The sequence below is a fragment of the Hydractinia symbiolongicarpus genome, chromosome 3 (assembly GCF_029227915.1).
Source record: "Hydractinia symbiolongicarpus strain clone_291-10 chromosome 3, HSymV2.1, whole genome shotgun sequence".
Taxonomy (NCBI): Eukaryota; Metazoa; Cnidaria; class Hydrozoa; order Anthoathecata; family Hydractiniidae; genus Hydractinia; species Hydractinia symbiolongicarpus.
The window spans coordinates 25,155,816-25,171,997 of record NC_079877.1 but is presented as its reverse complement, the minus strand read 5'-3'; the positions used below and the strand labels follow the sequence as shown (position 1 = coordinate 25,171,997).

The 16,182-nt window shown below is 32.9% G+C and overlaps 3 protein-coding genes across 6 annotated transcripts in view; 1 reads left to right on the top strand and 2 right to left on the bottom strand.

Moving 5' to 3' along the window:
* Nucleotides 1-4,596, top strand: part of LOC130636430 (pleckstrin homology-like domain family B member 1) — a 35,850-nt gene extending 31,254 nt beyond the window's left edge. The window contains exons 20-22 of the mRNA XM_057446151.1: nucleotides 1,366-1,556; nucleotides 1,973-2,099; nucleotides 2,545-4,596. Of these exons, the coding sequence (XP_057302134.1) occupies nucleotides 1,366-1,556; nucleotides 1,973-2,099; nucleotides 2,545-2,997 (771 nt within the window). The 3' untranslated portion in view covers nucleotides 2,998-4,596. The remainder of the gene's footprint in view (nucleotides 1-1,365; nucleotides 1,557-1,972; nucleotides 2,100-2,544) is intronic.
* A 1,332-nt stretch (nucleotides 4,597-5,928) lies between these two features.
* On the bottom strand, nucleotides 5,929-11,571 carry LOC130636434 (cyclic GMP-AMP synthase-like). 3 transcript variants are annotated; one of them, XR_008982264.1, is made up of 9 exons: nucleotides 11,479-11,571; nucleotides 11,261-11,371; nucleotides 10,730-10,760; nucleotides 10,259-10,312; nucleotides 9,297-9,866; nucleotides 8,117-8,613; nucleotides 7,186-7,924; nucleotides 6,642-6,721; nucleotides 5,929-6,220 (listed from the first exon to the last, which is right to left on the bottom strand). XR_008982264.1 is itself a non-coding variant. In XM_057446159.1 (8 exons), the coding sequence occupies exons 1-7, from the start codon at nucleotides 11,554-11,556 to the stop codon at nucleotides 6,686-6,688; spliced, it is 1,377 nt and encodes a 458-aa protein (XP_057302142.1). In that variant the 5' UTR covers nucleotides 11,557-11,571; the 3' UTR covers nucleotides 5,929-6,220; nucleotides 6,642-6,685. The 3 variants fall into 3 exon arrangements, 1 of the variants encoding a protein (XP_057302142.1); XR_008982263.1 differs by having other exon boundaries at nucleotides 7,186-8,613; XM_057446159.1 differs by lacking the exon at nucleotides 7,186-7,924.
* Nucleotides 11,572-12,118: 547 nt separating this feature from the next.
* Nucleotides 12,119-16,155, bottom strand: LOC130636436 (cyclic GMP-AMP synthase-like). Of its 2 annotated transcripts, none has more exons than XM_057446160.1 (4): nucleotides 15,914-16,155; nucleotides 14,921-14,995; nucleotides 13,885-14,436; nucleotides 12,119-13,308 (listed from the first exon to the last, which is right to left on the bottom strand). In XM_057446160.1, the coding sequence occupies exons 2-4, from the start codon at nucleotides 14,937-14,939 to the stop codon at nucleotides 12,848-12,850; spliced, it is 1,032 nt and encodes a 343-aa protein (XP_057302143.1). In that variant the 5' UTR covers nucleotides 14,940-14,995; nucleotides 15,914-16,155; the 3' UTR covers nucleotides 12,119-12,847. The 2 variants fall into 2 exon arrangements, with proteins under 2 accessions (XP_057302143.1, XP_057302144.1); XM_057446161.1 differs by having other exon boundaries at nucleotides 14,921-15,131; nucleotides 15,914-15,967.
* Nucleotides 16,156-16,182: the final 27 nt, after the last annotated feature.

Genomic DNA, 16,182 nt, shown 5'->3' with positions numbered 1-16,182 from the left:
TTTAAACGATAATCAACCGATAAGAGATCGTTAAACTTGATTATATCGTGTTCATGCACGGAAATAATTTGTGCAAAAGAATTTATCACTAGTGTAATAGCATGTTACCCTTTTCAGTTTCATGTTTCCATAGCAACGTAAAAAGAAAAACAAAAAGTTATAAGAAAATAAAGTCTTCACCTAAAAATGTAAATGTTAACTTTGAAAAAAAAACTAAAATGATATCGGATGAAAATGGAACGTCGTCTTTGCCTTCTCAACCAATCAGATCGCCTTATTCGTTGCAAAATATAACTTTATTTAATCAATGGGAACAATGTGGCGAGAAGAAAGCTTGTTTTGTATACATGTTTTCAAATTCGGTGAGTATCGCTTCATAACATATGTCATATGAATTTGTTTTTCCTAGTTTTTTCCTTGCTTAAACTTCCTTCCTCCAACATCCCTTGATTTGTCATGTTAATATTTCTAAGTGAAGCCTTAAAAGTGCCTATTTATAGATAAATTAGCGTGACGTACTGTTTCGATTTTATATTGAGAACAATAGATTTGCGCACGCTTATGCACAGGCTAAAAAAATAAACAAAACAACAGACCACAACGATCAAAGATATTAAGTGAAAAGAAGACTGATGCTAAAACTGGTAAAATCATCATTTTCGATGGCTTAATCGAGTATTTACGATACCATAATTTTTGCTCGATTAACCAGCAACTAATCGCACCCCACTCAAGGAAAAAATTTTTTTTTTCGATTCTGCGTTGATTGTTTTTGCGTTAATGTTGATGTCGCCATAGCTTTCTATACGTATTGAAACCATACCGTAACACATGAAGACAAGCTTCATGTCGATGATGTTTTGATGTGATCTTATTGTATTTGCGTTGGTGTTGTCGCCGCTATAGCTTTTCACACGCATTGAAACAATACCACGTGAAGACAAGCTTCATGTGGATTTTGTTTTGTTGTGAACTCATGTAAACATCTACTAATGCGTGTTATTTATTCATCAACCCTTAATAATTTATCTTATACTTACTATTAAAACAAAAAGGAGAGAGAAAAAATGTGTAATAATAATAAGAAAATAAAGGAAAATAAAAATAATGTGTAATAAATAAAACTATTCTAATGGAAATCGCAGGTGGGGAGGCTCCTTGTGATGTTTAGAAAGGCATTTATATTGCCTAGCTTAGTTTCTTGCTGAAATACCTTCGATCTGCAGCATTATCTCTCTGCTCAGGCATCATGCCTCTTCGTCCACTTTTTCTCATCAAAGTTCTGTTGGTGGTGAGTTTTCTGTGTATCCTATACTTTTTTATTGTTGCAACATTTGCAGTGAATTTCCTTTGTTTTGTTTATAGCAACGAGAGAAGGAGCTTGCTGAACTTCACAAGGAGAGAGAGCGAAGAGAAGAGCTAGAACGAATGTTGCAGAATGAAAAAAACAACGAACACCTACTAGAGCAAACGTTGAACGAAGAAAAAGAGCGTTTGACCACGTTAGAAAAAAGCTTTGCGGAGGAGAGATCGAAAAGGTTGGAGATCGAAAGAAGGTAAGCAATGTACATGTTTTCCTAACCTTTCATTGTTGTACCTGATTAAAAAAAAATTTTTGGGGACTAAATTGCCGTGGATCGCCCTGGAAATTAAATTACTTTGACTTCTTGCTGTTTTCGAAAAGGCATAATACGTCTTTTCAATAGAAAGACGTATTAGATACTTCATGGGATTAAATCTAAAACTTAAAACTGCTCTACGAACTCCTGGAAAAGCCATTCATTCTGAATTTTCCTAGATGTTTTTTTCAACTTAAAAAATTGACAACATTGTCATGCAATTTAATTTTTGAACTTGTGTGGTTTATCGGACGAAAATATTACAGCCCTCTTAAGACTGGTGTAATTTGGGCGGTTTTTTATTACGTTATTAATCTGAGCAACTTACAATCACATTTTTTTTTCCTGAACAGGTTACACGAAGAAGAAACGCGAAACCGTTTGATAAACGAAGAGAAGAAAAAGCCGCACGATACTAGAAGTAACGGCACGCTCAGTACCGGTAACAATGGAACGCTGAAACGAAGAGTTCCTTCCTATGTAAGTAAAAATGGAAGAAGAAATTCAATTTGTATATTTTGCCGCGTGCTATTTATTTATTTAGGAATTGTTTAAGGAATTTGGGGCTACCATTTTTTCGGTAGCCTAAACTTTTTTATACTAGTGATAATATACTAGCATTTAAGCCTGAAGAGTATTTTACGGAACAGGTTCAAAACCTGTAAAACAAATTGCGGTGTTGAACTCAAACATAAAAATTAATCTGCCTATGAAAGGGAATAAATGTCTCATACTGAGTACGTGCATAAGTAGCATCTGTTTAATAATAGCCGTTGTCTGTCTGTCCGTGCGCCTGTTTGTCTTTCTGTTACAAAAACACGAAATGTGATATAAAATGGACTGGCGACCCCGTGGGTTTTTCCACGGGTTGACGACTAATCATAAATAAACGTTGCTTCAGAACGAGCTTTTTTATTTTTTTTAGACCCTATCACTTCGGTCCGGTCATTCGTCCGGAAACTCAGAAGAAATCAACTTGCTTCACAATATCCAAGCTGCAGGTCACGTGGTCGAAAACTGTCCAAGCGTGAAAATAAATAGATACTCGTGCCGAGGCTACCTTTTAAAAATGGGAAAATCTAAACTGAAAATTTCCTGGAAAAAAAGGTGGTTTGTATTCGACCGTAAACTAAGAGCACTATGTTATTATCAAGACGAAAGGAAAACGAAATCAAAAGGGATTTTATATTTCCAATCCATCCAAGAAGTATACGTAGATTCGAGTATTAAAAGAAGTCCAAATCCTAAAACGACATTTTGTGTGCGCACTCCGCAGAGGACGTATGTGTTATCCGCTTCTTCGCCTGTTGCTATGAGTATTTGGATCGATGTGGTATGCACTGGGAAGGAGGGTGTTTTTTCAGCTATGACCCTATAGTTGTTATAATATCTAACGGTTTCCACCGCTGAGAATGAGTTTAGGATTTGTTCGGATGAAGTCGCGTACCTGATCTATCCACTCCACTCACTGAGTTGGTTGTGACGAAGACAAAATTTGCTGATGTAAGCAACAATATGTTATTCAAAAATTGACGATAACGACAATTTAGCTATACGACCGCAGTAATGAAATTTGTTGTGTTCATGGAATACCAACTTAGTGCAAAGCATCATTAACGTAGCAATCTCGCAAAGCATAATAACATATCCCAGAATACATTACAGTCCTCCCTTTCTTCACTTCTCAACTTTCAGCTGCATCGGGAAAAGTGGATATTTTATGTAGGCAAACGTTTAACCTGTATCCTTCTTTATCTGTTTTATCAGTGGCTTTCGTTGCCGTAAGATTGTGTGTAATTTTCACGTTTTTACAATTCCAAAATATTACCTGCGTATATGTCATTTTGTCGCGTAAACTAAATTTGTAAAACATTACCTTATTGGAAAAAACCCTGGTAAAATTGATTAATTTTAAGGGTCGGTAACAAAAGTTATCCTGGCTAGAAATTTCCTCCCTTTTCTCAGTAACTAACGAATTTTAATAACTGCAGAAGAGTGGAAGGTAATCTTTACCGGAAACTTAATTTCAGCCGGGCAAGCGGCTGATTCAATGCAGTAGCGACTAAAATTTTCCGACTAACGTTAAAATACCGGTTTTTTTTCCAGATAAGGTACTTCGCTTGTATCGTGTATCGTCCTTTGTCTAGCGGTAGTTAAATATAGAAAAATTTAGCTTCGTTTACACTGTCGACGTATATTAGATATTTTTCAAATTCTCAATTTCTATTTTCTATATCAGAAACAATTTATATAAGTTTATTTTTTTATTTTATTTTTGTATATATTTATTTTTTCCATATTGTTAGTGAAATTATTTTGTGCGATAAAACCTTTGCTTGGACTGGGTTTAGATTTTTGTTTGACTAGCCGGAACACCTGCACCTTCAAGGCGTTTTTCGAGACTTTAATTTCACTTAACTCATCAGTTCACAGAGCTCTTATAACTCGAAATATCGGTCCGTTAATTAATCTGCCGTAATACAATCTTCGTTTCATTTCACACCTTTTCTGAGTTTATTTTCTTTGATGTACCGCCTTATAAATTATTTATAAAAGATATTTAAAACCATCACTTAAAACTTGATGAACCTCGAAATCAAGAAAAGAAATTGCTATATATTAGATTATTTCTTCTCAAGGTAATTTTCGCGACCTTCGCGATTTCTCGTTTTGACTAGATCGTACTACTATACATAAAATTTCGCAAAATTTAATCCACGTGGTATTTATCCGCTAAAATGAGTCCTCGCGAAATCATGACGTTTGCAAAAATATAAGGTGCTAAATTTTTTTGTTATTTTTAATTTCAGTTATCTCGAAAACACGGGTAGCAGTTTCCCTATATTTCCCGAACTATAGCCCCAGTTAATGAAGTCGTGGGACCTGACAATCGATAGGAAGCTTGTAATTTAGCAACTTTAAGATGTATTAAAAGATGTAAATTCAGTTTATTTATATTGAAGATACGACTTTTGTATTTTCTTTGTTTTGTATTTGTCGTCAGTCAGAAATAATTTCAATAAATTAAATCATGGAGGTAGAAATAGATTTCTATTTCTACCTCTACTAATTCTGCCTCTATGAAAGACAAATTCTTTTGCAAAGAATTAATATTTGCCTTCCCGTTTTTTCCTTACTGAATGGCTGAACGCACAATAATAGAAGTAAAGTGTAAGGTAGTGTTTTAATTCAGCACATGCGACCACGAAAAGGTAGAAAAGCAAGGCACAAATATTAAATATGGTGATAAACAAAACATATTTATCAAAAACAACGCAGAAAATGACGCAAATATATGGCAAATATTTAGCTTCGGTTATAAAATTTATTTGTAGTTTCGTTGCAGAAAGAAAAAAGGTAGCCAGTTTTGATGTTTATCCTCCTAGGTTTATTTTATGAGTATGCAGAAAGTTTTTCAGCAAGTTAAGCTTGTAATTAGTTCAGACAGAGTTTTTGGTAAATCTCTAATACTTATTGATTCGTGTCTACCAAATTTTGTTCGTCTTTTTCTTTTTGCAAAAGGTTCTCATTGACATGCTTCGAAAACAGCAGACTAAAGTTAAATGTTCACTAGGGAATATTTCTTGCTTCGAAAACAGCAGACTAAAGTTAAATGTTCACTAGGGAATATTTCTTGCTTCGAAAACAGCAGACTAAAGTTAAATGTTCACTAGGGAATATTTCTTGCTTCGAAAACAGCAGACTAAAGTTAAATGTTCACTAGGGAATATTTCTTGCTTCGAAAACAGCAGACTAAAGTTAAATGTTCACTAGGGAATATTTCTTGCTTCGAAAACAGCAGACTAAAGTTAAATGTTCACTAGGGAATATTTCTTGCTTCGAAAACAGCAGACTAAAGTTAAATGTTCACTAGGGAATATTTCTTGCTTCGAAAACAGCAGACTAAAGTTAAATGTTCACTAGGGAATATTTCTTGCTTCGAAAACAGCAGACTAAAGTTAAATGTTCACTAGGGAATATTTCATTATTTGGCTTTCCACGCCTTAACTTAATTTGACTAGTGTGGTGGTTGTGTTAGAAATAGTAAGACTGTTAAAGCTTCTAAACTTTCTTGTTAGTAGTTTCTAGGTAATTTGAACAAGCAAAGTGTTCAATTTACTTTTCTTTGCAATAAATTGAAACGATATATCAGTACACAATTAGTTTGAGGGAAAGAATTTGGGACAACATCGCATTGATATTTTTTACCGACTAAATTTAAACAAACCATAGCATGCTATAGAATTTTAGACGGGGCAATACAGTTTAAAGATGAAATGAGAACTTAAACTGGAACGGTAAAATCACGTTTACTGAAAAAATATATTTTGGTCCATGAAGAATACACAGCTTCAGATAGAATGTTACAACTGTTACGGTAACAACTTTTTTTCACGAAGATTTTGCAATTTCTCCATTCTTTCTATTTTCATTTTTCGTACATTTTCATTTCGAATTCTTTCTCGCTCAGCCTCTCTTTCAAACACGTCAGTAAACATTAATGTCATATATGGACCAATGAAACTGACCACAACCCCTGTCGCACCGATCATCACTTTTTGACGTTTGGTTAATCGAGAATAACTCGCAAAAAATCCCATCTGAAAAAAAATCGAGAATAACTTGCAAAAAGAAAGGCTAGATCTACCGAGAATAGTAAATCAAACTTTTTTCCAAGAAAAAATTTCTGAAACCGGCGTTCAGTTCAAACACTCGTGAATCTCAATTTAGGTGATTCCGACTTTAGAATAATCGTCCCCTCCGCACTACTCTCTCCTAGAATGAAAACATTAATGATGTACTGCGCGGTGACATTTATTATATAAATACTTTCAGTGCTCTGGAGTAACTCTCCATGGATATTTTCATAGCAGAGAAATTTAGAAATAATAAATTAAATGACATTAAATGAACATAATAACTTCTCGGCCCCTCGCAGACTTCTCTCGTTTTAATTTACCGTTCTAACGCTCCTCAAACTCAACAATGACATTTGTTTCCTGATAACAAAAGCGTACTCACATCTCACAAGTTTGACGTTTCACAGATAGCATCAAAAGTCTTCCTCAAAGATCACTTTTCTCATGTTTGCTTTCTATTTCCTAAAACAAAAAAGATAAAAATTGCAGGATAAAATAAAATAACTAAAGTCACGTGACAAGAAGTATGACATCATAAAGGTAAACTTATCTAATTAATGGTAATCAAGTTTATTTGGACACACGTCATTCCAGGTATGTTTGCCATATTGTATAAATAAATTGAAAATAGCTTTGAAAAATTTGAGTTATTACTATATAATAGACAAATAATTTACAGATAATTTTGAAAAATGCAAAATCAATTGGGGAAAATGACTAAATTTTTTACTCTGCACCCCCTAAGTTTACCCCAAACAATGCAATTAGATTGGTTATTTATGTTCCTTCCGCAAATAAATTTTGATTCAACGAGAGTAAAGCTAGCCTCATGCATGATAACGAAATAAAATTACTTTGAAGAGAAACTATAGTGGTAAAAACATCATTCAAAACATAGAAATCATAATTTTTACTGTTTTACGTACTTTAATTCGAGGTAAAAACAGTTAAGAAAAAACAGCTTTTTTTTTGGTTTCTTCCCATCATTGTTTCCTATCATTAAAAATAAAAACTAAATAAGCTATATAATATATGAATTTACATAAAAATATTTCTACAATCATTCTTAAAATATTTTACACATAAAAAACAACATACAACATTTTAAAGGCTCGTTTCCACGAAATTTTGTTTGTTAGCGCATGCGCACTTTAAAAAATTTCCAAATGCGCATGCGCTAACAATTAAAACTCACGAGCTTTTTGCTCCAAAACAGAAAATACATGCAAATGGAAACAAGTATTTTCGCGTAGCGGACTTAAGGCGCAATTTAGCGCGAATTTATTTCCATCCAAGGAAATAGAGTATGAATATGCACACGTTAATTTCCGCACAAATTCCTAAACTAACTAAAAGTCGTCATTATAACAGATAACTAGGTGATTTAGGCGAATTTTTATATTTCCGATAGAAATAAAAGTTATTTTAATTATTTATCCCTTTTTGTGATCCTCTATTTTTCAAACTTTGATATTGAATAACCAATCAGTAAAGTGACATGCGCACGTAAAAATTCGACTTATACCACTTTGTTTCGCCATATTGTCGCTATATTGTCGTTGTTTTTCGGTGTTTTCGGCGTTATCTTGTCGGGTTTTTTTCGGCGTTATTTTGTCGTATTGTTTCGTCGTAGTTTCTTCAAGTCGTTGTTTTCTCACTTTAAAACTGCAAGTGCATGTAAAATAAAATCAAAATAAATCTAAAAGTGCATACGTTATATGCTATATATGTTGCATTTACGTCAATACTATTTCTAAAGCCTAAAGTATACCAAACATAAAAATAGCAAATTTTATCTTAAAAGTTAAAAAAAATGCTCAAAATCGGTTTCAAAAAAATAATAATAGCAAACATTACATGCATCCCGTTTTCCATTTTATCACCACTTGTTTCGCCGCGAAGTTTGTAGCGCAAGTCGATGGCTTTCACGAACTTGTCCTCGTAACGTCGTAACGATCTGACTCGTTTCAACATGTTTAACTTCACGTGTTCCTTCATATCTACGAGCAGGTTTATGGATGGGATGAAATAATGTGGAAGATATCTTTGTTTCAGGTAAAACTCGATTGCCCCTAAAACATCCAAGACTCGCTCGGTCACATCACTTGTTTTCCAGCTCATATCTGGGAATGATTGTATTGTCAGGAGAAGTGTGGTTTTTATGTAGTAAGATGTGAAAGGGCGTAGTGTAGGTTCACCTTTAAACATGGCTTTAATTACACGGGCCACTTTCCGTCTACAACCGTTTCCTTTGTCCAAGGTCTTTAGAATACTTTTTTCTTCTCTCGAGAAAGAGCGACGCCATGTTGTGTTATCATTTTTTAAAGGCTTTGGTATGTATAGTTTCACTTCACCTAGTAAATAAGTTATTTATTTATTTATTTAAAACTTTGAAACACTGTTATTATTGTGGGTCCTTAGTTTTGAATGTTTAGATATACATAGTGACTGCCTACCCAATTAAACTCACATGCCATGGGTTAGTCTGTTGCTGTGGTTATGGCACTTGTCAAACATATTACCGCACTGTGAATTAAACTAGACCTCTTGATAATGAAGCGAAAATCATAACCACCCCTTGACACTAAGAAGTACCTCAACATTGCAGAATATTGGCAGTTAATAGCGTAACATGGCATATTACGAGTGCTAAACGTAAACAAAAAACCAAAGTTTGTACTGTACGGCTTAAAAAAAGTTTGTACAGCTTAAAAAAAGTTTGCACGACTTAAAAAAAAGTTTCATGGCATATTTTATTAACTCGATTAACAAAAAGTATTTTAAATATCAAATCAATGTCTTTAATTTTTATACCTGTATTCTATTCGCCTTTTATTTATACCCGCATTGTTTAAAAAAAACGGCCACAAATCAACTCTATGTTAAGGATTCACGAATAAGTGACTCTGTGCTAAGGATTCGCGAAACAGTGACTCTGTGCTAAAAGTTCACGAAATAGTGACTCTGTGCTAAAGATCCACACAATGGCCACATTCTAGCAAATCATTTTAAAACGAAATTTGCGAACGTAACTAACCATTATCTTTTATTTCGACAGCTGGCACCAGATCTACACTGTACCAAACCTTTTTTGTACCATTAAACACATCCATCTGGGTGGCAGGACCATGGTTGCGTAACTTCATGCGTTGCCCAGTTGGATCAACTTTATTTTGCCATTTTTTCACAGCCCCAAAAAACTTTGAGTTGACTAGCTTCGGTGACAAGAAGCCTGTAGAACCTGCAGATTCCTGCAACATACGCAAGGCCTTCGTGCTCGCCTTAAAATTCGTGTAACCTTCCTGCCCTTTAATGGATACTAATTCCAAACCTGTTCCGTCTATCACAAACATAACATCAAACTCCAGACCATCTTCGCTTATCTTCAGCCCCTCATATGACGAGCCCGTATATTCTACTTTCTTGCACCAATCCAAATTTCGCAAACGCGTTTCAAGAAGTTTTATGTCTTTGATAAACTCTGGTTTGGCTTTCTTCATTTCTTCGTAGGGGTTTTTCGCATTTGCGTTATAATAATAAATAAGGATGGAATCCAAGGTAGATTTATTATACCATGGTTGAGTCGATGGTAATTCAGGAAGACAAACTAAAAAGAAACATTGGAGAAATCATATTTTTTATTCGCTTCTAAATTTTGAGAAGATCAGCAAGAATTCCGCGCTTCACGAAACACGAAATCGGCAGCAGTCGATAACGGCGAACAGATTCTGGAACACAAGGGGCACCAAACATAGGGGCAACGAAACTTAGGGGCGCGAAAAAGCAGTATATTTACAAAATTACCAGTCTCTCGATTCGAGTCTCTCCTTTGTGACCTCTCCTTTCAGGCAAATTCTAAGGGGACTCAAAATTTATAAGGAGAAAAAAAATTTGGGGGAGGATAAGGAAAATAATTTTAATCTGTTTTGTACAGGATAATTACCGGATGAAGAGAAAAATACAGAGTGAACAAAAAATTAAATTCAACAGGATACCTACTTTGTTTTGGAGGCTTATTTTTCTTTTCTCCTTCCAGTGGATGCTTTAAAGTACCTTAAAAAGCAAAGTAAATATAAATGGAAACGACTTATACTTCTTGCACAGAGATGTTTATAGAGTGTGAACAGTGTTTAAACAGAGGAGAAAAGTAATGTCATTTGGGACAATTTTTTTTAAAAGGTTAGGGATGGAAAATTTTTTATCAAAAATGGGAAAAAGAGTTAAAAAGAACTAAAACAGAATTGGTTTTGTTGAAAAATGATAAAAAAAAAATCTGTCCAAGACTATTTGTGAAAAAATCTATCACTGAAAGTGTATTTGAAAGTTCACTTGTAATTCAAAAATTTTTTTTACAAAAATGAACGTCCAAATTTCCCATATTGCTAAGTTTATTGATGTATTTTAAATAAACCCCTCTCTCAGACACAGATATTGTATAGACAGTATAAAAGGTCAAACAACCACACTTACACTTCTCGCTTCGGCCCTTCTTATCAACACGCTAAGAAAAAATGGAAAGCTATAAACAGTACCCTAAAAAGCTTTTGTTTTAAGGAGAAGGGGTGGTTAAGTGTTAGTGTCTCTGCCAATTAGCACGAAGGGCAAACGCTGGAAGATGATTTGAAGCTCAATAAAATCAGTGCGACAGATTGGTTTTAAAAAGGCTAGATATTTTTTTTAAAATATCATTTTAAATGTCAAATAAATAGAAAACAGTAAAAATATGAGCAACCAAACGACAGCATTGATCAAATGAAAGACAAAACAACTATGACGATTGTTCCAGTATCATTATTGAAAAAGTCATAGTAATTTATTTTCAACGCTTCAGTTCATGGAATTCTCCAGTAACATGAAGGAACCAGAGAAAATAAAAACTATTCATATAGAAATAGCTACTATATTTAATACAAAACAAACAAACAAACAAACAAACAAACAAACAAACAAACAAACAAACAAACAAAACAAACAAACAAACAAATCAAATAAACAACTCACATTTGTTAGACTTTTCTTGGCTGCAGCTGTTCCAATATCACTGGTGATTGCAATGAAACACAACAGTAAAAAAATGCAATTTAAAAAAGCCCTCATTTTTCTTATACAGACCTAAAAACACAGGATACAACATTTACTTAAAAACTTACATTTAAAAAACAACAAAAACAATAACAACAACAATAAGAACAACAAACAAACAATTAAATAAATCGAACCCAGTTCAGTGATCCTTGTTTATAATTTTGATCTGATGTTTTATGGTAGTGGGAGATTGTTTTTATTGTGTACTCCATATGTTCTGAGAAGTTGCTTTTTCCTGGCAATTTTAAACCTTTGAAAAAAATTGTTTAAAGACTTCAGAAAGCAATTGATATTTCTTCATTGAAATATTCTCACACACACTAACCGAAAAACTGAGAAAGTATCAGCAAGTATTTACCATTTTTCTTCTAGAAAGGGTAACTTTGAGTTGATAACAACACAATCTGGTATTTTTTAAAAAACAAACAAAATGCATGAACTAACAATTAACTTAAAATTTGAAACTATTTTCACTTGCTGATTGACAAAGTTTTTAAAAAAAATAACAAAAAAAAGAGCACAGATTTGGCAAGATACGCTTTCTCATGTAAAAAACACATGAAATAAAAAAACCCAGACAAATAAATAAGTTCATCAGGCTTCTTTAAACTGAAATGTTTAGAACTTTCAACTAAATAATAACAGCTAAAGCCTGGAACAACCAAAACCAAACCACACTGCTACTTTGTAACTAAAAGATTATTTAGTCAGTGTAAAACTAGCCTTATCTGTGTAGAGACCCAAAACTTACATGGGTAAAATTACAATTCTAAATAAGTTAGAAATCAAATAAAATTCTCCAAATAAGATTACATAAAAATTTATACTTTATTATATATTTATAATATTAACTTGTTTAAAAAATTGATGTAAAAATATAAATAAAATTTTATAAGGTGTGGCTCATGAAATGCGTACATTGAATTGCGGTTTGGGGCAAAGATGTATAGATCTGGTGACCAATAAAACTTTAAATATTTAGGTGTATTTCTGAGTCACATCTAGTCAAATAGTGGGCTATTTAGTATAAATAATTTTTTTGGGGAAATTTCTTTTGCAAGTTCCATTTTTATTATTTACCCCCGATAGCCTCTTTAATTTCTAATAGTACTGTTATCAATGAAGGTCCTGCAAAGGGGGCCCCAGTGCATTAGCTGATAGCACAGCAGCTGCTCAGCTAGAAAAACACTAAGATATTAATCTTATTCCTGTACTAAGCAGAAAGGATAGGTTCACACTTTGAAAGCCTCTGGCATAACTCAACCAGGGTTTGAACCCAAGACCTTTGGCAGTGATGCAAACACTCTACTACAAAGCCATCAGTGGGTCTGCAAAAACAACAACAAAACCTTATCTTAATTATGACAAATAATTCACTCCTCCTTTCACCATAAAATTCGGGTAAAATTTTGCATGGATTTGGTTATATTTAGGATTTTAATTTAGTCAACATCTCAAGGTACGAATTTTTTACGAATTAATTCATACAAAAACATCTTTCCCTCAAGTTTTCTCTTTGTCTACTTCAAAAGCTTTCATAAACTTCTTTTCTTTCGTTCGAAGGTTTTTTAGTCTGTTACAAATACATCTAACTTGCTGAGGCTCAAAATCGTGTATAAGATTCACTGTTGGTAGATAAAAATGGGGTAAACGCTTTTTCGTAATATAATTTTCAATAATACCAAGCATTGAAAAAACTCTCTTCTCCACATCACTGCTTCTCCAAGATAACTCCAAATGTTGAACAGAATGGAATAAAACAGTTTTTAAAAGATATGAGTTCAACGTCATTAATGTCGAATCACGTTTACATAGAGTTTTTAAAATGCGTAAAACCTGCCGATGGCAGCTGTTGTTTTTGTCTAGGTTTTGCAGAAATTTTTTTTCCTCTTTGGAAAACGACTGTCTCCAAGTGGCTTCATCATCATCCAAGGGCTTGGCAACATATCTTAGAACATCATGACCTGTAAAACAAAAATTTTGATTAACAGACAAAGAGAAAAAACAGACGAACGGTTGGACGGATAGACAAGTGGCAAGCAGACAGGCAGACAGATTTTATTGGAGAGTTTTAGTAGCTTTTTTATTCTTTAATATTATCGTAAGAATCAGCAGCCAGCACAAACATAACGCAGTTCTTTGCAAGCACTGGCTTTTTTTGAAAATCTAAATCTAATTTTTATTTTCTGTCATTTTGTAACACTTTTGTAAGAAATCAATTTTTGCTTAAAAATGAAATATAATTACAAATTCAAACATGATCGACATTTTCTTTACATACAAAGACATTTCAGAACTTCCTGATTATAACCTAACTCTTTGACAATATATTATATATACTTCAATCCTAAAAACCACTGTCAAAATATTAAATTTTACGTAACACCACTTGTTAAAATCGATCTTATGGTTTTGCTCACTGTCAGTGTAATTTTCTAAGGGTCATCAGACCAGTGTAGTTTATAGTAAGGTTTTTTTAAAAGAAGAAAAAGAAATCTATGTGTCAAGTGCTTCTGGTTGTAAATCAAGCAGGTACTTACTACAGCGAGTTTCAACAGCAGGCACCATATCCACACTGTACCATAATCTTCCATCTTTGTGCATCACATCCATTTGCACAGCAGGGCCATGATTCCTTAACTTCATGATCCCCCGGTATTTATGCTTGTCTATAAACTTATCAACAACACTGTAGAACTTTTCTAAGAAACGTTTTGGCAAAAGTTGATTGTTATTCTTGTCTGCAAATTTGCTCAAACTACTCAGTCCGGTTTTATTGTGAATGTAGACATAGCCATCTTCAGTTGGCAGTGGTGTAAATTCTAAATCGTTTCCATCGGCTACAAACATTATGTCAAACTCCAACTCCCCCTCAGTTGTTTTCACTCCCTCGTATGCAGAGCCGGTATAATCAACGTACTTGCACAAACCTTCTTTTTTGAGAAACGACTTCAAATCGTCGATATGTGCATTATTCTGTTTTTTTGCTTCCTCTAGATTAGGTGTTTTTGCAAGCTTCTTATGGAAGTGGATTAGTTGATTGATCACAGTCTCTTTAGAATGCCATTCTTCTGCTGGGAATATCAATGGAGCTACAGAGAAAATAAAAGTAATAAATAATCATAAAAAACAAAATTAAGGAGAAGCATGAACAATGTTTAACATTATAAACAAAAGAAATGTTGACATATTTTTATCTAATGCAACACATAATCCTTTATACCTTAACCGTCCCGAATTTCACAAATTTCAAAATTTCTCTCTTATAAATCTTAAAATTAAAGAAAAGAAAATATCACAAGTTTCTGAAAGATAACTTTTTTTATCATATTAACTTGATTTTATAAAGAGGTATATATTCAAAGGGGATATTTATTGTATTATGTTTTTCCTTTTTGTTCGAAGTGAAAGGATTTGCGAAATTAAAAACCTGAACATTTTTTTAAGGTAGTCTTAAACTATACATAGAGGTATTTTTATGCTTTCTAAAGCAACTTGGTTAAACATGGCATTTCGCTCAAAGAATTAAATTATTTTTCAGAAAAGAGATTTTTCCTACATAAATATTTGACTTACAAAAGGAGGAAGCCATCATTTACTTGCTGGAAATATTTATCATAACAACAACATTATTGCAGCATTAGCACTATTCTACAAAAACACAAAAAATTTAAAAGTAAAAATGTGCTTACACAACCCTCTAGGTAAACTCTTTAAATAGCTCAACAAAGAAACAGGCTTTGCTTTTTCTCAATTGCACAATGACAGGATAATTTACACAGGTTTCCTTGAGGCAAAACATCATACACATATTAGTTATAGTACGTAAAAAATTTTGCATAACATAGCAAATTACTAACATTGTAAATCAAAACCATTAAAATTTTTTTTAAAGAATACACTGTGCAATCAATTTATTAGGTTTTCATGCTTTTTATCAACTGAGGAATTTCATGAATACTAAACATTGGTAATATTTTGAGGTTATTTGACAAAAAGATTCTAACAACATAAGTACTCAACCGGCTTTCAGAAGCAATGCTGTAGTTAGTTATTTCGCAAAACATCCAGAGTAAAAGCGCAACAGGGATTTACATTATTTTATAAAGAAACTACATGCAAAATCTTAACAAATTAGGAAACCTTTACCACTATATTGTTAGGACTATTTTGAAAATAAGAATTTTTTTTATAAAAAATACAGTCAAACAATAAAATCATTTTTTGGAAAGATGAAACTTAACTATCAAACAATCAATTTAAAGCCCTTGACAATCATTTGTATGATGTAAAAAACAGAATAAAGTCAGTTACTTTCTTCTCGTTTCAAATTACAATGAATGCTAAACATGGTAATAAAGATTAACTGTCGGGACCTATTTATTTGTGTATTTTTAAGATACCTCTAATTAGATACACAAAATCATCTTTTTTAGAAGAAATTTTGAGAAAGTAAAGAAAAAACGTTCGAACTAAATGATTTGGACTATAAATAAGAAACATTTTTAGATTTATAGAATGCCAAAGAATAAACAGAGAAAGTTTGATATAAATATGGTATATACGTACCTGTCAATGGTATAGTATTTTTTTATAGGATGCCAAATTTCAGTTGTACTATTTTAGTTGTACTAAAAATATATATATATATATATATATAAAAATTGCTGCATTGGACAACTTATAAAAAAAGAGTGGAATCTTGTAGTCATAATTACCCATTTATTTAATCAAAGACTATCAGCTATGATTCACACAATTATTTTGTTGTTTCAAAAGACTGGACCATTTATATATAGTGTTTTCCAAGGGCTCTTTCCTCAAGGAAACCCCCACTT

What these genes read in the sequence shown, in the direction of transcription:
- LOC130636436 (XM_057446160.1), bottom strand. An exon ending in TGCTGTTGAAACTCGCTGTA is followed by an intron (nt 13,309 to 13,884) that starts GTAAGTACCTGC and finishes TTTGTTTTACAG; the next exon opens with GTCATGATGTTCTAAGATAT.
- LOC130636434 (XM_057446159.1), bottom strand. Translation starts at nt 11,556, where the DNA reads ATGGAGTACACAATAAAAACAATCTCCCACTACCATAAAACATCAGAT. An exon ending in AAATAAGCCTCCAAAACAAA is followed by an intron (nt 9,867 to 10,258) that starts GTAGGTATCCTG and finishes GTTTCTTTTTAG; the next exon opens with TTTGTCTTCCTGAATTACCA. An exon ending in TGTCGAAATAAAAGATAATG is followed by an intron (nt 8,614 to 9,296) that starts GTTAGTTACGTT and finishes CTTATTTACTAG; the next exon opens with GTGAAGTGAAACTATACATA.